The sequence below is a fragment of the Octopus bimaculoides genome, chromosome 9 (assembly GCF_046866305.1).
Source record: "Octopus bimaculoides isolate indiv1 chromosome 9, ASM4686630v1, whole genome shotgun sequence".
Taxonomy (NCBI): domain Eukaryota; kingdom Metazoa; phylum Mollusca; class Cephalopoda; order Octopoda; family Octopodidae; genus Octopus; species Octopus bimaculoides.
This window is the reverse complement of record NC_142936.1, coordinates 66,275,079-66,296,998: the sequence shown is the minus strand read 5'-3', so window position 1 is coordinate 66,296,998 and position 21,920 is coordinate 66,275,079. Positions and strand designations below refer to the sequence as shown.

General features: G+C 34.5%; 1 protein-coding gene across 18 annotated transcripts in view; it reads left to right on the top strand.

Moving 5' to 3' along the window:
• LOC106879147 (voltage-gated inwardly rectifying potassium channel KCNH7) overlaps window positions 1-21,920 on the top strand; it is a 661,705-nt gene that overhangs the window by 165,730 nt on the left and 474,055 nt on the right. For 6 of the 18 annotated variants that reach the window (XM_089357620.1, XM_089357619.1, XM_089357618.1 and 3 more), the window contains exon 1: window positions 9,275-10,050. The exons of the other annotated variants lie outside the window; for them this stretch is intronic. In XM_089357620.1, coding sequence (XP_089213746.1) covers window positions 10,006-10,050 — 45 coding nt within the window. In that variant the 5' untranslated portion in view covers window positions 9,275-10,005. Of the gene's footprint in view, window positions 1-9,274; window positions 10,051-21,920 lie in introns of those variants that run through there. 18 annotated transcript variants of the gene reach the window in all.

Genomic DNA, 21,920 nt, shown 5'->3' with positions numbered 1-21,920 from the left:
CTCCGATTTCGCTGCCATATTACTCGAACTTGGTTATTAGTGATCCGAGTGCCCCTACAAATACTGGAATGACAGCCACTTTCCTCATAGTCCACATTCTTGCAACTTCGTCTTTTAGTACTCTCTAGTTTTCAGTATTTTCTAGTTCTTTGTTACATATGCGTGCATTCTCAGGTATTGCAATATCTATAATCTTGGTTTCCTTTTTTCCTTTATCTACCAGAACAATATCTGTTCTCTGAGCATCGATTAGGGAGTCACATTCGATTGTAAAATCCCACACTATCTTATATTCCCTGCTCTCGGTGACTCCTTCTGCCTCATGTTAGTACCATTTCCCTGCTCTGTTCAGCAGACGAACTTAGCCACGTTATCATGCCTCCTTTTGTAGTGTTTTTGGGCCAAATTCCTACACTCATTCACAATATGTGAGATTGTTTCGTTTCTGCTCATACACATCTTACAGAGGGGCGATTCGATACTCATATCTATTTGGATATTGGTGCAATTGGTTCTTACGGCATGTCGCTTCTGCGCTGCATATCAATGCATCTGTGCATCCTTTCGGATCACTTTTTCTTAACCATCTCCACTATCTCTTAGCCATTTTGCCTTTTCCATCGATTTCTTTAAGGTATTACCCATGCAGTAATTTCATTTTCTAAATGTTTACTCTTTCTTCTTCATCTTGTTTCTTAAACGTTTGTGGATGCATTACATTTTCGGTAGGTATTGTATTGTTAATTCTGACTGCGGCAAGTAAGGATTCACTCTGCTGTTTGATATAACATTCCAAATTGTTCTTTTCGTTGACAACACAGATCTTCGATCCTATGAGGCCTCTTCCTAAGCACATACAGTATGTCAGTATCACATTTGAGATGTAGATCCTTGTTGTCATCACTTTTCTGGCTTTCCACTTAGCAACACCTGCGCCATATCGCATTAATGAAACAGTTGATGTGTTCACTGCCCTTATCTTGTTTTTTTCCATTGAGCCTACTTCCCATGATTAATTTGGTTCCTTTGAGATATTCTCAACTAAAGCTTTCCTTCATTTCACTTTCCTTGATTTTGTCGTATTCCAAAATCCCCAGATATTTATACCCATTAGTCTCAATATCCCTGATTTTCTCGCCGTTAGGTAGCTCTACACCATCAGATGACACTACTTTGTTTTTTCTTCTTCCTCTTCTTCTTCTTCTTCTTCTTCTTCTTCTTCTTCTTCTTCTTCTTTTTCTTCTTTTTCTTCTTCTTCTTCTTCTTTTTCTCCTCCTCTCCTTCCTCCTCCCCTACACTCCCTCCTCTTCCTCTCCTTCCTCCTCCCCTACCCTCCCCCTCTTCCTCTCCTTCCTCCTCCCCTACACTCCCTCCTATTCCTCTCCTTCCTCCTCCCCTACCCTCCCCCTCTTCCTCTCCTTCCTCCTCCCCTACACTCCCTCCTATTCCTCTCCTTCCTCCTCCCCTACACTCCCTCCTATTCCTCTCCTTCCTCCTCCCCTACCCCCCTCTTCCCCTCCTTCCTCCTCCCCTCCCCTCCCCCTCCTCCTCCTCCTCCTCCTCCTCCTCCTCCTCCTTCTTTTCTTCTTCTTCTTCTTCTTCTTCTTCTTCTTCTTCTTCTTCTTCTTCTTCTTCTTATTCTTATTATTACTACTACTACTACTACTACTACTACTACTACTACTACTACTACTACTACTACTACTACTACTACTACTATTATTATTATTATTATTATAAATGTGGCGAGCAAAATTATTAGCGGCATTTATTCAGTTCTTACGCTCTAAGTTCGAATTCTACCGAGGTCAGCTTTGTCTTTCCTCTTTTCGGGTTCGATAAAATAAGTACCACTTACGCACTGGTGCCGATGGAAACGACTTATCCCCTGCCCACAAGATTTCAGGCCTTGTGCCCATAGTAATGAGGATTATTATTGTTATTATCATCTTTTCAATGCAGCAAACACAAAATGATTGATGCTGGTTGCACAACAGAACGATTACAAAAAAGATTTAACGGACATAGGTACGACGTCAGGCTCAATAACAGTGGTTCCACGGAACTTGCGGAGCATTTCACATCAAACGGGTGTAAATTTGAAGAAGGCCTGAAGATGCACATTCTCAAAAAAATATCCTCATTCCACTGCGCTTTCGCTCCTCAAAACCCATAAGGATAGCTATAATTGTGAACTTTTGACATCTCAGCCTGGATGAATTAATAAAATGATAAGTGATTCCCCCTATATTTGCACTAAACATTTTGACTGAATAATTTCTTTCCTCAATTCTCTTTCATTTTTTTTTTCTTTCCTTCCTTCCTTCTGCTGCTTTTGTGAAAGACCAAAAACTGATGATGTTTTATCTGGAAAGAAACGCAGTTATTCCAGTTTAATTATGCATGTTTAGGCATTTCCTATCTTTGAATTTAATTTCATTTTATATTTTGAACTTGTAAAAAGCGTCATAATATTATTCATTGGTTTCATTTTCATTTTAATAAACAGAGCCAATCTCTATTTATTACCAATAACAGTCGGCCTCTTCCTCTTGTTTATTATTATTATTATTATTATTATTAATATTATTATTATTATTATTATAAAGGTGGCGAGCAAAATGCTTAGCGGCATTTCGTCCGGCTTTATGAGCTGAGTTCAAATCCCACCAAGGTCGACTTTGCCTTTCATCATTTCGAGATCGATAAAATAAGTAGCAATTGTTTACTAGAGTCGATGTAATCGACTCACCCCTCTCCCAAAATTGCTGGACTTGACCCAAAATTTGAAACGAATATTATTATTGTTGTTATTATTATTATTATTATTATTATTATTATTATTATTATTATTATCCAGTAGTCAAATTTTTATCTCGTGTTTTCATTGCACTACTGAGTGCAGCTCTGTGTGCCTTGTGTATATGCTGTGGTTTGTTGTGATGTTCTCAGTTTTACTGTATTAAAAGTGTTTTGCGTAGGATGTGTGAGGTGCCTAGTGCTATTTTCTGTGTTATATATACTTGTTAGTACTGGTGTTTTTGTTATGTATCTGAATATTTTTTTATCATACCTAATGCACCTACTATGTTAGGAACTGTTTCTGTCTTTAGACTTCACATTCGAGTTACCTCTATTTTTAGATCTTTGTATTTTGAAAGTTTCTCTGTTTCTTTTAGAAAACATTGTCATCTGTTGGTATTGATACATTGATTACAAGGCATTTTTTTTCTTGGTGATCTCTAACAACTATATCCGGCCAATTGGCCTTAATTTCTCTATCTGTGTGTATTGGCATATCCAATAGTATGGTGACTTTTGTCATTTTCTGTGACTTTTTCTGACTTTTCTGTTGTTATTCCATAATGTTTGCATAGCTTCCAGTGTATATAGGTCCCAACTCTGTCGTGTCAGTGAACATATTCCTTCTTAATCAGGACTGGACAGTCAGTGACAATATGATTTATTGTTTCTTCTCCATTTGCACACATTCTGTAGTTACTTGTATTTCTTTTCATTACATGCTTTTGATAATTTCTGGTGGGAAGGCTTTGATCTTGTGTACATTTCTTTTCATTACATGTTTATTATTATTATTATTATTATTATTATTATTATTATTATTATTATTATTATTATTATTATTATTATTATTATTATTATTATTATTATTATTATTATTATTATTATTATTATTATTATTATTATTATAGTCGGCGAGTTGGCAGAATCATTAGCACGCCGGGCGAAATGCTTAAAGGCGAGGTGGGAGAATCTACTACTACTACTACTACTACTACAACCACTATTCTATTTACTTTGTAAGAATTATAATTAAAATATTGTTTTGCAATCTGTTTCAGCAATCTAAGCTTATAAATAAATGATAATAAAAATTAAAAAACGAAAATACGAAAGAAGATAAAAATGACATGCAGACACCTGTTGCATGAGTTTGTGGTTGATTTCTTATCTAAACATTATTAATATTAATTAGTGATTCGGATTAGGAAAAATTAAATATTTGGCAGTGTTTCTCTACTATAGTTAATTATTCATACATATAATACCATGTATGTTCTATTTATCTATCTATCTATCTATCTATCTATTTATCTATTTTCTTGCTATCTGCCGACCAGTCAGTTGATCAGACTATCTATCTGTTCGTCTATTTATCCGTTTGTGTATGTATGTATCTAGCTGTCTGTCTCGCTGAATGATTTCCTCTTTATTAAAAGGGTAGTCATAAAAATTAAGTTAATAATCCGTGCTGTATCTCACGCTTCACCGTCTAAATGGCTATGTCTACATATATATATATATATATTTGACTAAACTCTTCAAAGTGGTGCCCCAGAATGGGCTGCAGTTCTATGCCAGAGGCAAGGAAGCAAAATATGACCGCAGACACATGAGTGAAACAAATAAAAGAACAAATGAATCTATGTTCAAGCCCACACGTTCTCTTATAGATAGGTGTCTGTAGAAAAAGCAGTGTATTATTTCTATATAAGCTTATAGCAATACCGAAAGAATATTCTTTTCTACTCTAGACACAAGGCCCGAAATTTTTGGGGAAGGGGCCAGTGGATTGGATCGACACCAGTACGGAAATGGTACTTAATTTATTGACCCCGAAAGGCTGAAAGACAACGTCGACCTCGGCGGAATTTGAACTCAGAAGATACAGAAAGAATATTATATTAGTTTAAGGCAGTGAGCTGGCAGAATCGTTAACACACCGAGCATTTCTACTATCTTTAGGTTCTAAGTTCAAATTCCGCCGATGTCAACATACCTTTAATCCTCTCGGGATCGCTAAAAGAAGTAGCAGTTAACCACTGACAGCGATCTAAGTGACATACACCTCCCATAAAATTGCTGGTCTTGTGCCAAAATTCGGAATTAATATTATATTAGTTAATTTTTTTTTCCTAAGATGATGAGCATGGACAATTCAACTCTTAAAGTGTCCGTCTTTAAGATACTATAAAAGAACAACTTCTTACATGTGCTATCTGCCTAACTAAAGTCTTCTATAAATACAATGGCATTATACACATTCACACACCATAGATCTCTATAAAACAATTTAAAAAAACATAAACGATGATGATGATGATGATGTTGATGATGATGATGATGGTGGTGGTGGTGGTGGTCGTCGTCGTCGTCGTCGTGATGGTGACGATTGCAACTGTGGTGATAATAGTTATTTTCAGAGGAAAAAATACCTGTACAAAATATGTAGTTTAGTGTAAATAATTTATGCTATTATTCTATTACTTGCTTTAGTCATTTCAGTGCGACCATGATGGACCAACGCCTTGAAGGGTTTTTAGTCGAACAAATCGACCCCAGGACTCATTTAATCCTAGAACTTATTCTATATGTCCCTGAAGCCGAACCGCTAAGTTACGGGGACGTAAACACACCTGTACCGGTTGTCAAGTGTCATGGGGAGGACAAAGACACGAAGACACACACACACACAAATGTATATATATATATATATATATATATATATATATATATATATATATATATATATGGGAGAATATACAAATAATAACAACAGACGAGGACAGGTGGTGTAAATAACAAAAGTATATATATAGTATATATATATACAACGGTTTTTTTTTCCGTTTCCGTACACCAAATCCACTCACAAGGCTTTGGTCGGCCCGAAGGTGACACGCAGTGGATCTGAACCCAGAACAATGTGGTTGGGAAACAAGCTTCTTACCACACAGGCACGCCTGTGCATGGATGTGTGTGTGTGTGTGTGTGTGCGTGCCTGCATGCGTGCGTGTGCCTGCATGTATGTGTATCTTTTACTTGTTTCACTTTCTGAATTGCGAATATGGTGTGGCACCGATTTGGAGTGTTTAGTTAAACAAATCGATCCTAAAAGTTATTGTTTTATAAAACTGGTATTTTTATTACCATTTCCCTTTCACTGAACCATAAAGTAAAGGGACAAAATATTTAGCGGTATATCGTCCGTCTTCACATTCTGATTTCACATCTACCCCTTTCGGAGTCGATGAAATAAAGCGTCAGTAAAGTATTATATCGATAGCTTCGATTAGGTCCCTCGCTTTAAATTTGGTAGTCTTGATATATATATATATATATATATATATATATATATATATATATATATATATATATATACATATATATATATATATACATGTGTGTGTGTGTGTGTGTGTTTGTGTGTGTTAGAAAAACATTAGATAAGGCCAGTCTACGGATTAAAGTAGTAGAAACAGCTGACACGACACTTAAACAGATGACATAGGCTACACACATTGCAATAGACAGACCGAGTCTCAACAGAAAACACGAATGGAACAATAACACCCATCACCTCATCACACAACACGATGACTAAAGACAGAAGGGAGGTAAAAACAGATACAAACAGTGTAATACACGCGCAATAGTCAAATATGCACATACCTATGATAAATATCAAGAAATAGAGATATATTAAAACAAAATCTGTATAAAGGGCACTGATAAAAACAACAAAGGGAGCGAACCCATGTACACTCACAAACACAGTAATTTCACAGACGGCCACAACAATATCAATAACACGACCAACAACGACAACAGCAACAGGGATAACAATAATAGCAACAACAACTACAACTACACATACAAACACAGAGAGATGCAGGAACGTTACCAAAGGTCGGGTTCAAGGCAGCAGTAGCGGTAACAGGGTAGGGGATGGGGCTGACGGGAGTGTCATGGTGCTACTAAGAACAATGACACAAACACATGTACCACACACGGACAGAGACGCAAATGCATGCGCATATAAGGATACACAACATCGAAGAACAGAGTGGAATAAGGGGAGGAAGAGCACACACGAAGACGGTCAGATACGCGTGACAAAAGATTTGAGGACAATGGACATGAGTTAGAATAAGAACTGCAATAAACGAGTAAAGAAGGAATAGATGGTGTGTGTGTGTTTATTTGTAAAAAAAAAATACCAAATGACCAAATGACCATCCCGAAATACAAGGTTATATATATATATATATATATATATATATATATATATTCTATAGACATGATCATTAATAGACCATTCTTTGGATGTAAACATGACTTGGCTGAAGATTTGGTACACATATTTAGATGCATGCATATATATGCTTACATACATAGACACGTGCATGAATACATTTACACGCACGCACACACATATATAAATGCACACATACACGTACATACTCTTGTACATACATACAAACATACATACATACATACATACATACATACATACATGCATACATACGTACATACATATGAACAAACATTGAAGCTTCGAGTGAATTGGTATTTTAGACAATGAAGAAAATCTCGAACGCAGGAGAATAGCTGTAAAATAATCCTAAATGGGCGGATAAAATGCCTAATCTTGTAAGCTGCTTTTTGTTACGTACAAGATTTTCTTCGTTTCTGAAATACTATATTACTCTTTTACATGTTTCATCTCTAAGGCTGTGCTCATGCTACGGCACTGCCAGTGGAATCACTCCTTTAATGGTCAATTCTTTGTGATCGGCTTTTGGTGAAGGAGGGAGTTCGACATTGCTGCCCTCTTTTGAATGTTCTGCCTTGCCATTGGTTCTTCTGGGACCTTGGATAGCAAGCAGTCTGGTGGTTTCTTGAAAATATCTACCCCTACTCCATGAAGATCCCTTAAATGTTTTGGCAAAGCGTTGAATAGATACGATCCCTTGAATCCCAAGCTATTGCAGTACGTCCCCGCTCTGGATGGGATAGCTTGTAACTTTGGAACAGTTCAGTGACGTCTAGTTCAGACTCTTGTATGGCTCTCGATACCAAAGTTTGGTGGCAGCCCCTTCGGTGTCTTCCATGCATATATTGCTGCACACCTTTCCCATCTTCGCTCCAAAGAGTAGCCACACGCTTGAAACTCAGAGTACGAAGGAGTCTGAATCACACTCTTTTGATCTCTCTCTGTCTCTCTCTCTCTCTCTCGATATATATATATATAGCAAAAGAAAGACAGAAGATGGAATATACGAGCATTTATTATTAATCACGGCAATTGTTTCGACACATCTAGCATCGATTTGTATGTATATATGTATGTATGGTTGTATGTATATATGTATGTATGGTTGTATCACAGGAAAAAAAAACCGCGCTCAGTACGGGAATCGAATCTACGATCTACCGATCGTGAGTGCAACACCCGAACCACTAGGCCACATGCCTTCACGCACACTTGCACACGTGCACACACAAACGCACACATACGCACGCACACGCATACAGACACATAAACACATACACGCACATACGCGCGCATGCGTATATATATAGGAAGAGAGAGAGGAGGAGAGATTTGCTGAAAAGCTAACTCTGAGACAGACAGATAGTAAGACAGATCGACAAAGTCAGACTGACAGAGGCAGACAAGCAGCCAGACAAACTGACAGACAGACAGACAGACAGACAGACAGACAGACAGACAGACAGACAGATAGATAGATAGATAGATAGATAGATAGATAGATAGATAGATAGATAGATAGATAGATAGATAGATAAGCAGACTAGCATAACTGCAGCAATATGCAATCATACATAGGAAAAATAAATGCAAGTATACGACTAAATACAATAACAGACCAAAGAGAAATTTTTAGTTTCACATAAGGTCTAATTATTAATTTCTAAATAAGCATAAAATGGTACCAGAATGTAAAATATGCTAGACAATGGCTTGATAAGATGCCATTGTTTCAGCTCTGTAGCTGCTGGCAGTCACTCTTCAGTCTCACGTTTCCTTTCCTCCTTTTTCTTCCTTCTACCCTCTTGAGAACACTATGTTAACCTTGATGGATCAATCAATATGACATTTTGTCATATTTATGGCTTTCTGTAAACGGAGACGGGTTTGCTATTTCAACTCCCAAAACTAGCGTTTCTTGCTTTTGGGACGATTCAAAGCGACAGGTAACGAAAATAACAACGGGAAACTGAGGATTTTATAAAGAGAAAAGAAAACAATACTGTGACATGAGTCATATGACGTGTTAAAAATAAAATGTCATAAGAGTAAGATGGAAAATTCAAAAATAAATAGAGAGAAAAAAATAAGAAAAGTTATTTTAAAACGTTTCTCCTGTTTCTGCACCAGACTGTGACGTCAACTGCATGTCCCACATATAATGAATATAATAAAATAGCATGATTAGCAAGATTCAGTTAGTGTAAGAGATGTGAAGCAAGTCAAGTGAACCTGAAAGTCAAGCCTGAGAGAAGAAATTTCGACATACATTGAATACCAACATAGAAAAATAGAATAGACGAAAACAGAAAAAGTGAATAGAAGAAAAGTTAGAATACACTACCAAATAATTCTTTAATTTGAATATGTGTTAAATCTTTTAAACAAGAAAAGTTAAAGATACTGTGTGCAAAAAAGAGAATATTTTCAGATGAGAGAATTTTTTAAAGCCCTTTCAGATTTTACGATCATATATATCGGAAGTAACTGTGAAAACTGACCATTCAGTTCACGTGCTCTTCTTCTCAAACAGGCTCCTCAGTCTACTGGACTTGTTGGACTGACGTAATTTCGAATTTGGAAGAATATATATATAAATATTATTTCGGTGATATTCTTCTTGGAAATGATTGCTAATTAGTTCTGACAATTTTTTTTTCTCAACAATCAGACATAAACAGAAGGAAAAAAAATATTAAAAGACACTTTTCGTTACAAGGACACAGGCTCTTTCCTTACTCAGTCCAGCAACAGTAGAGACTTGGCTTGCTTCATTGTTTTTCTAATTTTATTCTCAATAAAAGAATGAAATTGGAAAAACAAACCTTTTCGTAAACATCTAAGTAATGGATTAAGGATGTTTGGAAATGCTTTACCCAATTCTGTCTTTCGATAATGGATATAGGCTTGTTTATATATGAGTGTGAATGTATGTATACATATATATGTATACATATGCAACTTTCTTACATGTAAGTACATTTTCTTTTTCTTTTCATCAAATCTAACCATCGTTATTCGAAATTATTGTAGCCGGAATTTTGTAAGATTTCGATTATAAGAGAGTGGTAACATGTAAAAGATAGCCTTCCCGGCATATATACCATTTCCCCTGAGTGGATAATTAGTTACTGATATATTTTGCTAGAAGATTGAAGCACACGTATGACAGAACGATGCAAAAGCCCTTCAGTCTCACCTTTTCACAAATATAATAACTACTAAACGTTACCAAAACATATATCGTAATATTAATAACAAATTGACATGAATTCATACGCTCATCCTTGCTAAGTATGAGAACGTATCTCATACTTAACAAGGATTACTAAAATATGCATATTATTTATTCGATATCCTCATAGAATTGAACAATAATTATTAATATCATTTTCTTTTCCGTTTTGTTTTTGTTTTTTTGTTTTGTTTTTTCTTCCTAAGGCATGTTTGACACTCGAAGTTTATAACCAACATAATCGTCCAGCTTCAGTTATTGATACTTCTTTGACTGATTCTATTAACACACAAACGATTTGATGTGCTACTGTTTCGTTCATGCTATACACAGAGAAGTAAGAACGTATTTTTAGTTGGTTTGGGAATAGAAAATATTTAAAAGTCTTGTTTTTAAAATAATATTTTTAGCAGCATTTCACAATTTCCCCTCAGCTTACTCAACATATGGTTCTTCTATCTAATATTAGTTTTAGTAGCGTTATTGAAACTTCAATTAGTCATCTGCATAGAATAAATATCACAGTACTTCATTCCGCTACGATTAACCAAAAATCGATTACTGCTTACTAATTTCAGTGTATCGGAATTAACATTCAGATTTATAAAGTAACATTTTAATTAAAAGTTACAAACAAATATACATACATATGTGTTTGCGTGTGACAGTATACGTGTGAAGGCACATTATAGATTTTTTTTTCTATCAAATTTCATAAATACATTTATAAATATTTTCCTCAAGTTAACGGTAACATCCATAATTGTTTTAAATTTGAGATTCACTGAATAGATTGAAAATCTATTTTTACGAAAAAGAAATAAAACGATTGTTAAGTCTCTGCTAAAAATAATTGTTAAATCTCTGCTAAATTAATTATTTTTAGATTAAGCATTTAACTACATGTATGTAGGTAAATAACAGTCACGTCAGTAATGCGAAAACGACGAAATTTACCCGATTACGATATCAATATGTGTCTAATGGTTTCATAGTTAGAAAATTATTAAGTGACGAATCGCACTTTCAAAACTTGATTTAGGTTAGTAGAAAATTGTTAATTGTGCGCTACTTAATATCTGCTGTATTAATATTGTGATTAATAGATTCATTGTGACTAAGATTAATTCGTTATTGAATTATAAGTACATTTATTATCACTTTTAGAACATAACCAATGTAATATATTTCTTTTAGAAGCCTATCATAGGCATCACGTTCGTGAAATACGATAAAGATAAAAGCCCAGAAAAATATTGATTTTTACATGAGCACATTTACTACAATTTTGTCGATTGAAACTATCCAGTATTCACTTTATGCATATTTTATAGACTTCCAGAAGGATCAAAGCAGCAGTCCCCAAACTTTTTTGCAACACGGACTGCTTTCAGGCAAGAAAACTTTCACTCGGACGGGGACATCACGCTCATAACAGAACACAATAAAGCGAATAATATGTAATTTAATAATTACATATATAATTGATATATATTAGGTATCTAAAACGCATACGATATATATATATATATATATATATATATATATATATATATATATGGTACTCTATCGGTTACGATGACAAAAATTCCAGTTGATCCGATCAACGGAACAGCCTGCTCGTGAAATTAGCTAGTCCTTTCAAATAGAAGTGCTACTCATTTTTGAGTGGAAATAAAGTGGCTTTCTCAAGGACACAACACGTCGCCGGGAACTAAACTCATGATCTTGCGATCATGAGCCAAACGCCCTAACCACTAAGACACGTGCCTTCACTTATATATATATATATATATATATATATATATATATATATATATATATATATATATATATATATATATATATATATATATATATATATATATATATATATATATATATATATATATATATATATATATATATATATATATATATATATATATATACATACATATACATACATATATGCTTACATATATGACATGCATGCTGCAAAAACATCCTACAGATAGCGTGAGTACAATGAAATAGAGATACAATGTTTTAAATCATTTTTCTCTGCGCCCTGTACTAAATGATACACGGCCCAGAAAAGTCTGCGGCCCGGTGGATAGGGACCCATAGATTAAAAGTTGTCAACTTAAGCGGGTATAAATTTGTTGTTCTGTTGATGTATTATTCTGTCAACGACATATGATCAATGTTTATATACTTATATATACATGATATAAATATTATGTAGTATTTGCGGAATATTTTGTTGAAATAATTCGGTTTTTGTAAGTCCAAGGTCAAATTTACATATAAATTACAAAATATACAAAATACACATATACGTGTATGTATATATATGTATATATGCTTATCTATCCATCTCTATATGCACACACACATACACACACAGATAGATAGATAGATAGATAGATAGATAGATAGATAGATAGATAGATAGATAGATAGATGGAAAGATAGATAGATATAACAGAAAGCTATATTAGAAGATAATTTTAAATAGCTTGTTCGTTTACTCGTTATTATGAATCCAAACTACATCACAACTAATATATATTCCTCTCTTTTTGACAGGTCCAAAATAACTTTCCTTAATAATATAATCACGGCCTCTCACCCTAATATAACGAACGTTGGACTATAGGCTAAACGAATCGAATAATTTTTCTCACTATATTGATTTTTCTTAAAGTTTTTATTGCTTTTTTTTATGGTACTCGGGTATATGGATTAGATTTCTGATATATCCAAATGAATAATAAAAGCCTTAAGTGAAATAGTTTTGTAACTTTAAGGGTTTGACAATAATCTCTCGCTTGTTCTAAGCAAGTGAGCTCTACCCGTATTATGGCACCGTTGTTATATTAGTTTCAGGTATATAACATAACCGATAAAGTTATGTTATATATATATTAAAAAAAAAACCTACGTATGTGTAATATCTGTATATTGAAACATTTTTACGACCTCAAGAATATCGTGACTATTTCCTTCAGCATCTCTATCACTTCTTTTTAATATATTTTCGTTCATAAAATCAATTTCTTACACGCTTCATTTAACGTTATATTCATTTAACATTACATATGTGTGTTTCCTTTTAGAAGTTTCCTCTAATATTATTCTATGCATTGCTTTTATATAATGTTTGTTGTTTGCATGAAAGAAATACTGATAGCTGTTATCAGTAATACGTTCTCAACACACGTTGAAGATTTGAGTTGATAATGGATTTCATTCAAACGGTGGATCATCATCATCATCATCATCATCATCATCATCATCATCATCATCATCATCATCATCATCATCATCATCATTATTATTATTATTATCATCATCATCAAAATTATTATTATTATTATTATCTTCATTATTATTATTATTATTATTATTATTATTATCATTATTATTATTATTATTATTATTATTATTATTATTATTATTATTATTATTATTATCATTATTATTATTAGTATTATTATTATTATTATTATTATTATTATTATTATCATTATTATTATTAAGGAAGCCAGCTGGCAGAAACGTTAGCGCGTTGGACGAAATACTCAGCGGTATTTGGCCCGTTGCTACGTTTTGAGATCAATTTCCGCCGAGGTCGAATTTGCTTTTCATCTTTTGGGGAGATCGACAAACTAAGTGCCAGTACACTGGGGTCGATGTAATCGACTAGCCCTCCTCCCACCAAATGTTAAGGCCTTGTGCCTTCAGTAGAAAGTATTGTTATTATTACTATTATTATTATTATTATTATTATTATCAAGTTTCCGCCGTTGTCAGCTTTGCATTTCATCTTTCAGGGTCGATAAATTAAGTACTTGTGAAACAATGGGGTCGATGTAATCGACTATCCCCCTCCTCCACAATTTCAGGCCTTGTACCTGTAGTAGAAAAGATTATTATCAAGGCAGCGAGCTGGCAGAATCGTTATCACGCCGAGCAAAATGCTGCACAGCATTTCGTCCGTCTTTACGATCTGAGTTCAAATTCTTCGGAAGTCGACTTTGCCCTTCAGGTCGATAAAAAAAGTACCAGTCAAACAGTGGGGTCAATGTAATAGACTCCCCTCCCCACAAATTTCAGGCTTTGTGCCAATGTTAGAAAAGATTATTGTTATTACTATTATATTTGTTATTATTATTGTTATTATTATTATTATTATTATTATTATTATTATTATTATTATTATTAAAGACGTGCATAATATACAATATCGTAAGGTTGTTGATTTAAGATATTATGTCTACCGGTGATTTGTACTGTTTGTCAAGTCACAACAAGGACCTCAGACAGACAGTACTTTAAGCAAAATGCGTGCACTTCCAAGTGATGCCGATTTTTGCAATACATCTAGATTGTAGGGTATTTCTAAGGTTTTCAGATGTTTCTTCTGATTGGGTGGCATTGAACCCAGTGCTCCGATGACAATAGGGATAACTTTTACGTTTGACTCGCGTAGCTACCATATCTTAGCGATCTCAAATCTCAGGTCTCCCTATTTATCAACCTTTTCACTTTCTTTCATGATGACATGTTGTCTTTCATGGTGATATGCTGTTCTCCTGACACTGCTACTTCGATTATTAGGCACTCTTGTTTGCCCCTCCTACATGTTACTATAGCCGACCTTCGGTGTTCTAACAACTTTTCTGTCTGGAAATCAAAGTCCCAGAGGACTTATGCTTTCCCTTTTCGTCCATTACCTTTTCTGGTGTATGTTGGTACCAGGCACCCATAACATCATATCCATACTTCCGGCATAGTAGCCAGTGGAGGTTTTGGGCTACTTTGTCGTGTCTAGGCTTGTACTCTTTCTGCGCAAAATTTTTACAAGTACTAACAATATGAGTCATAATTTCGAACCTCTTTCCACACATTCTGCACTTGTATTGTATATATTTTTTTTCACTGAGTTGGTATTCAATGCCTGATCAGGGCTGCGATGATTAGGCTTTCAGTATTCTTTTTTAGGTTACCCTTGTTAAACCACCTCCAGGATGCTTCCTGGTCTTTTCATTTGTTAGTTTCACGGTGGAACTAGCCATGTAATTCCATACAGGGTAGGGTTCCTTCTCTCTCGTTGGCTGTTCTTGATCGGAATTCATGAGCAATCTCAAATCCATTTTTGTTAACTCCTTCTGCACTAGTTGCATATTATATCAGTTTGCTGTTTACCAAATATTTTGCCATGTTTCTTCTTTCACCGTTGATTATTATTATTATTATTATTATTATTATTATTATTATTATTATTATTATCATCATCATCATCATCATCATCATCTTCATTATTATTATTGTTCAGTAGTTTTATTTTTATAACTTCACTACCGAGCGCAGCTCTTTGTGCCTTGGGTATGTGCTGTGGTTTGCTGTGATGCTCTTATGGTTACTGCATTGAAAATGTTTTGCGTAGGATGTGTGCAGTGCCCAGTAGTGCAATTTTCTGTATGTTATATAATTGTACGTCCTGGTGTTTTTGTTATGTATTTGTCTGAATATTTTTTTATTATACCTAAGACACCTACTATGATAGGAATTGTTTCTGTTTTTAGATTCCACATTCGAGTTACCTCTATTTCCAGGTCTTTGTATTTTGAAAGTTTTTCCATTTCTTTTAGGGAAACGTTGTCATCTGCTGGTATTGATACATCAATTAGAAAGCATTTATTATTATTATTATTATTATTATTATTATTATTATTATTATTATTATTATTATTATTATTATTATTATTATTATTCGGTAGTTTTATTTTTATAGCGTGCTTTCACTTTACTACCGAGCGCAGCTCTGTGTGCCTTGGGTATGTGCTGTGGTTTACTGTGATGCTCTTATGGTTACTGTATTGAAAGCGTTTTGCGTAGGATGTGTGCAGTGCCCAGTAGTGCAATTTTCTGTATGTTATATATATTTGTAAGTCCTTGTGTTTTTGTTATGTATTTGTCTGAATATTTTTTATTATACCTAAGGCACCTACTATGATAGGAATTTATTATTATCAAATCCTATTACATGCTGCTTTAGTTGGTGGGGATGTTGTCTTAATGCTTGTTATCGACAATTCTTCTCAGATCTTAGCATTCTTGCACAATACAGGATGGTATTTTTTAATTCTAATATCCTTCACCCTTCTAGGTAGTAGTTTGCATGTTGTACAAACATTCCAATAATTACCACTGGGAAAACTGTCACCCTTGTCTTCAATAATCTCTTCATCTCAATTTCCTCAATTTCTTTGATATTCACTGTACTATCATACCCTATTGCAAAAGTGATGAACTTACAAATTTTTCTTTGGTTCCACGAACATATCTTGTTTTGTTGCTTCAGTGTTATGGTCAGTCTTTAAGAAGAAATCATAAGATCCTGTAAGTCTCATTCTCTGTCACAGATTCAGGTTTGAGTTCATATCACTTTCCTTTTATTCTCAAGCCAGAGAATCGGCTAACATCGTAATGCACTCTTTTACTGTATAGTCATGCCCGCACTTATACTCTTTTTGTGCTACCTTACTGCACTCAGTTAAGAGATGATTGCTACTTTCGTCTCCTTTCCTGCAGTTTCTACATTTACTCTTCGACTGAGTTTTGTTGGTCTTCGCCTTTATCAGATTTATCCCAATGGCTTGTTCTTGCAGCTATACGTAGCGCTTCGATCTGTCTGTTAGCCAAGATTCTTTACTGTGAACTTCCACAGTTAGTTGCATAAATTGGCCGAGTAATTCGATTTCTTTCCATCTACTTGCTCTATCGTTCTTCCTTCTCGTCTTGAATTCTGTTTCAGTAACATTTGGGCGCCTATATTTACCGATAGTATTCTTTCTTCACTCCGTTCAACATAATGTTTCAACTCCAAGATCGCAGTATTAATAGTGTCTTCTATATTTAGAAATTCGCTACTTCCTTTATTAATAGGAAAAGTCAGTCGGTATTACTTTTAGGGTAGTATGCGTTGTGCATTGTGAGCATCTTTCTAATTCTATCCAGCTTCTGTAGCTCAGTCTTTGTACATTTTAATAAGACAACAGAGAATCTTAGTACTGGCATAACCTTTATATTTATTGTTTTAATGATATTGCCCCCATTGATTTTGCTTCGAACACCTTCCTATTTTCGCTTCCATTACCAATCTTCTTGCAGAAACCCTAAGTATTTGTATTACTCATTAATCCACAACAAGTTGATGATGATGCTGTCTTATAGAAATTTTATGACATCAGTGCTTATCTTCCTTCTTCTCTTCAAAGTTAGCACCGTGCACTTACATACCCCAAACTGCATTCCAATATCCTTGCTGATGGTGTTTTGCTCTTCGGATAAATCAATTCATGTCTTTCTCATTTTTTGTATATAGTTGGAGGTTATCCATATAATACAGGTGATTAATTTTCACCTTGGTTTTGGTAAACTCATATGCAGGCTTGGGTTTTATCAGTAAACTTGTCAGAGAGGGTAGTGCAATGAGAGAGAGTAGTAAAAAGAGCGAGTCGCCTTGGAAAATGCCCCTGTGTATGTTGGTGTTACATTGCGATTTGTTTGAAGACGTCAGCTCTATTTCCCGCACTCTCAATTCTTTTCCAAATAGCTGTTTACCTTTTCATTGACTACCAGATCCCTCAAGCATTCCAAGAGAAAGTAGTGTGGAACATTGCCGTAAGCCTTCCTGTAATCTAGCCAGTAAGCAGCAGCTAAATTCATCTTTCTTACTCGTACTTCATTTACTATCCTACTATCTGTATACACGAGCAGTTCCACTTGCCTTCTTCCTGCTTCCTTTTTTTTTATGCTTCCCGAGCAATAAATACTCCTTTTCTGAAAAATTATATTTCACCTGCTATGAGGCCAGTCGAAAACTTCCAGAGTAATGGCAAGCATTTAATAGATGCTAGTGGCTTTTCTTCTCTTTTCCTTGTCCTACTGTATCACCACTGTCCTTTCTTTGTCATCCATGTTGCAGTCACTAAAAGCTTGTTGTATACTAAAGAGATTTTTGAGCCAAAATCCCTTAACACCACCTGGTATTCTCTTGATCATCTCTCACTCACTTTCTTATCCGTAATTGTTATATTTTCTTTGCCACTCCATGTTCTATTTCTCATTTAGATTCCTGTAACCATTCAGCTTTTATATAATGTTGAACTTATTTGGTCTAGATTTCTGCCCAGAATTTCCTTGCTGCTTCTGCATATGGCATATCATTCCCTTGATATTCCGCTTCATTGTGAATTTTTTTATAGAATTTTCTCTCGTCGTTCTCATAGAGTCTATTCCGTTGGTACAAATTTGTTCCTTGTCGGTGTTTCTTTTCTATTTATCTGTTACTTGTTTTTTGTCTCAAGTCTTCTTTAATTACCTGGAGTCCTTTGTGTTGAATGTATTTTCATTGCAGTTCTTCTCTTTACTGTCTTCTTGTCTGTGACTGCATTTATCCATGAAAGATATCTCTTGAGCTGTACAATTCGGTGTTCAGTTCCTCGTACCCACTATGGGAAGTTGTATTTTGTTTACTTTGACTTTTAATCTGTTATATTTTCACTACAGATTTTCGTTAATGGCTCGTCCTTCATTTTCATTACTTTACTTAGTTTTCCTCTTTTGATTCTTATCAGGGTCGGTAGTCTCTTTCTTCCAATATTTCGTGCCTCATTCAGGCGTTTTAAAAATCCCCATTCTTCCTCTGTTACAATTTGTCCGTCTACAAAGTAAAATTTGCCTTCATCATCATTATTATTATTATTATTATTATTATTATTATTATTAATCATTGCATTATTCGTAGCTCAATTGCTCTTGTAGTTTGAGAATACTACGAATTCTAAACTCGAAGACTAATATAAAAATGTTATTTCGAGGAGATGCAACACAATATTTCAGTATTTATGAACTCTCAGCGGGATGTTGTTCATACATAGATCAGAGTTAGTTTCCAATATTATACAGATATCCTTTATTTATAACATTTGTATCAAAATATTTAAATTCATAATTTTTTTGTGTAAGGTGTTGATAACTATTGTATGATTATGTGGATGTTGTCACCGTATGGAAAGAAAGAGACAGACAGACAAACGTCAGGTATTGTCGTCTATGCTGGTCGTTTGTGGTTATGATGTAGTGAGAAAGTAGTAGCGTATTTGGCAGACAGACGCACAGCTGAATGTCTCTTATTTGATTCATGGTGTTTCATTATTTATGTGTAAACGTTAAAGAGTAAACCAAAAGCAATGCAGGAGGTATGAAACCTGCAGAGAAAAATACATAAATGAATGCCAGTGATTATTGTATGAATTGCAGAATTTTGTGTTGTCGGGGAAGCAAACATTAGAAATAAATGAGATGTAGATACAGGATTCTCCTGCATTTATCAACCTATATCTCAAAGATTATCCTTGAGTTGAAAGCCTTACATTCTCAGATGAACTTTTACTATGAAAGCTTTCAACTAATGGTTTCTTATATACAGGATATTTGATCCAAGTTGCAATAGATTAGGTTCAACTGTTCTACTGGAAATCGATATATTAGACAGATTAGGCTTATTCACAGGATATTGTTTCAGATGTCCAAAAATTACAAAAAAAAAAAAAAATAAAAAATAAAATAAAATAAACAAAATAAATAAAAATAGAAAATAGACGTGTCGTGGTATCTTATTGCGTTATTGGACTATTACAGTTTCTGATCTCACATTTAACTCCCTTAGATTTTCTTGATTAGTTCTGCTTCGGAAAATCGTTCATCTACACATGTTGCGTAAAGACACCAGCCATTCAGAGAGATTGCTTTTGTTACATTGTGAAAGAAAGGGAAGAGAAAGATTGCTATTTGAAAATTAAATACACACTTAGGACAGGCTATATATAGACAGCAAGTAAATCGCCAGGACTATTGTGAAATGATGTTAAATGAAAATAAAATATTCTTACAGTTGAAGGAAGGCAGAGAATTACATAGTGAGTTGTAGAGATTGATCATTCCATCTCTCTGTCACTCTGTCTCTCCTTTTTCTCCTTCTCTCTCTCCCTCTCTCACCCTACATATGTGTGTGTATATAACATTTCATAGAAGAGAGAGAGAGAGAGAGAGAGAGAGAGAGAGAGAGAGAGAAGAAAGAGAGAGAGAGAAGAAAGAGAGAGAAGAAAGAGAGAGAGAGAGAGAGAAGAAAGAGAGAGAGAGAGAAGAAAGAAAGAGAGAGAAGAAAGAGAGAGAAGAGAGAGAGAGAGAGAGAGAGAGAGAGAGAGAGAGAGAGAGAGAGAGAGAGAGAGAGAGAGAGCGGGGTAAGAAAGATACACATGCTTAGATATTTCAAATCGTAGAGATTCCTCTAACGTAGAAATATTCTTACCACTTTAAGACTATTCCCAGTTTTTACTCTTGTGCAGCGGTGGAATAAACTATTAAATGCCTGTTGCTCTAAATGGTCCATTTCCACACCACGAAACATGCTTATATTCCCTAAAACATTGAAGATTTTACATCCGAAAACCTCATTTACTTCGGGGATTGCATATAAGTTTTAGTTAGTATCATTACGTATGTGCGGTATAATTCATTGGAATACTTTTCTCTCTAATATTTTAATTGTGTAAATTTCAGAATCAGAATAAAAACATGCATAATCTATAGTATATTTCTATAAAAGATTCCTAGTATATTCTCTATAGCTCTTTCGAATTTACCATATTCTTCTGGATACCCATAAAACATTTCTTTTAGAAAGTCTTCACACCTTCTATATGAAATCCCTCATTTTATTTCTACTAACATAAAAATACCTGTTTATAACCATTTGACTTATTTTGGCTGTATCTATAAAATGGTGGATTAAATTCATTCACATAGATTGTTATCTCAACGTTCTTAGATTTATTCCTAATATTGCAATGTATCTGTAGTTCTTAGCTGTAGGTGTGTGTATTGTAATAGTAGTTGTAACAGTGAATGAACTTCAATACGCATGTATCTTGTGAGTATCGATGAAAATGTTCTCTTGTCTACAGCTTATCTCTTTCATGTCGAACCAAAGAACTCCGACCCTAATTGTGAGCAAACATTAAAGACTGATTGTACAACATGAAAACAAAACTCTATATGATTTTTCAGACGCCACTGTATACTTGTTCTAACACTTACGACCTGTAACACTCTGCCATAACTATAAAAAGCTTGGCTGACGTAATCGTTATCTATTAAATGAATTAGCCACGCCAAAAATAATGCAGCAGATAATAGGATGCGAAACACTAACCCTTTGCGTGGGAGTTCAGTATCTTATAACATGTCCAAATGTTCCAAATTATTTATAAATCAATCCGTTTGAGAAATATATATTCCTGTGTGTGTATGCGCATGTGTGTGTGTGTATGTGTATGTGTGTGTGTTGTATGTGTGCGTGTGTGCGTGTGTATGTGTGTGTGTATGTGTGTGTGTGAAAGATATATATATATATATATATCAACAATAATAATAATTATTATTATTATTACAAAGTTGTATAGATAAGCACAGAAGTGGTTGCATGGTAAGTAGCTTGCTTACTAACAACATGGTTCCGGGCTCAGTCCCAGTGCATCGTAAATAGGGCAA